This window comes from Propithecus coquereli, unplaced genomic scaffold (genome assembly GCF_000956105.1).
Source record: "Propithecus coquereli isolate 6110/MARCELLA unplaced genomic scaffold, Pcoq_1.0 Scaffold40, whole genome shotgun sequence".
Taxonomy (NCBI): domain Eukaryota; kingdom Metazoa; phylum Chordata; class Mammalia; order Primates; family Indriidae; genus Propithecus; species Propithecus coquereli.
The window spans coordinates 4,170,577-4,172,604 of NW_012149730.1; the positions used below are offsets into that span (position 1 = coordinate 4,170,577).

Genomic DNA, 2,028 nt, shown 5'->3' on the forward strand with positions numbered 1-2,028 from the left:
TTTTTCATAATGTTTAAAAATTTCTCTTCGAATAGGATAATCACCACCTCTTTGGTAGTACTTTATTGGGAATTAAGGATGATGATGCAGATCTGAGTCAGGCTCTTTGTCTGGCTGTCTCAGTGTCAGAGATCCTTCAAGCAAATCAGCTGCAAGGGGTAAGTAAAGGAAACCAAGTTTGTCAGGGGACTGTCTTTTTTAAATACAAGGAACCAACATTTCCCCCTGTTTATTCATTTCCATAAAATTGATTTATTGCAACAATGTAGCTGTTTTGCCTTTTTGAGTGATTAATGTGTTAAATCTTCTGCCCAGACAGTCGGTTTTTAAACTTGCCAGCTTGTATGTTATTTTAATTGTCAACAATTATTTTTGTCATTCTTGACCCCAGTTTTTGTAAATTGCTTTATCTTTTTTCACATTTCAGCAAAGTGACTGAATGTGTTGTTGTATAAAGTGCTTAAAAGGGTGAATTTAGCATTTAACAGTTAAATTCTGAGTTGTTTATAGCTAACTAAATTACATGGTTTAATGCCATAAAGCATAAATCAAAGGAGAATTTTAAAAATATGCCATAATTTTCTGTTATGATCTTCATGAAAATCTAATGAGGCAGTTTGACAAGTGCTATTTTTTAATATATGCTCTTTATTAGTAGTAGTGCAACAGTTAACCATGGGTATATATTTGGAAGGTGGGCTGTATTTCCAAAGTTGAGGGTTGAAGAGGAATGGACATGGGAAGATAGGCCTTTTATGATAGATCAGTTGGATGAAAAGTCTCAGTTGGACTTCTAACTTTATCTGTTCTGATTATTCATAATTTTCAACATGCATCTCACATTTTTTTTATTTGAACTAAAATTAAAAAATAAATGAAAACATACAGTTGAGCTTAAAAGAGACCCATGTGAACTTCTTCAGTTCAAACTAGCATTGTAGAACCTCCCCCTCATTCCCTCACACAAGAAAGACTTTTTTAGTTCTTATAGGAATTGAGCTGTTGATAAATTTGGGGACTTACTCACAAAAATAGGAATAGCATATCTAGATTTGTGCTTATAACTTTGTAGTGTTTACATGATCACACATTTAAATATTGTCAGATTCTAATATAATTAGTTTTACAGCTCAAAGTGACATTCTTCTGCTATATATTTTAAGACTTTCCAGTCAAGGATAATATATAAAAAATGTTTTAACTATTTAAAATGAATAAAAATACTTAGGACCTTGAGCTTATTTTCTTGTGTCTACACTTACTGGGTCCTCCTAATTCTATGTTAGATCCATTTTTTAATAAACTTCTTTCCTTATTTGGTTAACTGTCAATATTATATTGTGCAATGTGAACACCATGGCAAATTCCAGTATATTAAATGTCGTTTCCCTTTTAGGAAGGAGTCCGGTTCTTTGTGGTAGATTGCCGTCCTGCAGAACAGTATAATGCTGGGCATTTATCAACTGCTTTCCACTTAGATTCAGATCTGGTTAGTATAAGTACTGATTAATTTTTTTGTGAAAAGTAAGAGAGGAAGTAATTTTTTTTCTTTAGTTCATAAATAAATATACATGTCCCAGATTGGAGACATTTTTCTTTCTGCTTAAGGAAGGAGTCTTTGCTCTCGTAAGAAAAGTGTCGCTGTCAGGTTTCCTTTTCACCTAGGACGCCCTTTTGGCATCATAACTGCTAACTATGGCTTACTATGCTTACCATTGTTATGTCAGTAAATTCTAAATTTACTACAAGCTACTTGATAGAGCACTTAGCATAATGCCTCGTACCTAGTAAGTTCTCTATAAACATCAGCTTTTACTGTAATCGGGTAAGAATTCTACAAGCAGCCAGGCACAGTTGCTCACGCCTGTAATCCCAGCACTTTGGGAGGCCGAGACAGGAAGGTCACTTGAGGCCAGGAGTTTGAGACCAGCCTGGGCAACATAGTGAGACCCCATCTCTACAAAAAAATTTGGTTTTTTGTAGAGATCGATGCGGGGGATCACTTGAACCCAGGAATTCAAGGTTACA

General features: G+C 34.6%; 1 protein-coding gene across 1 annotated transcript in view; it reads left to right on the top strand.

Moving 5' to 3' along the window:
* Window positions 1–2,028, top strand: part of TBC1D23 (TBC1 domain family, member 23) — a 58,937-nt gene that overhangs the window by 38,868 nt on the left and 18,041 nt on the right. The window contains exons 9-10 of the mRNA XM_012652808.1: window positions 36–158; window positions 1,397–1,489. Coding sequence (XP_012508262.1) covers window positions 36–158; window positions 1,397–1,489 — 216 coding nt within the window. The remainder of the gene's footprint in view (window positions 1–35; window positions 159–1,396; window positions 1,490–2,028) is intronic.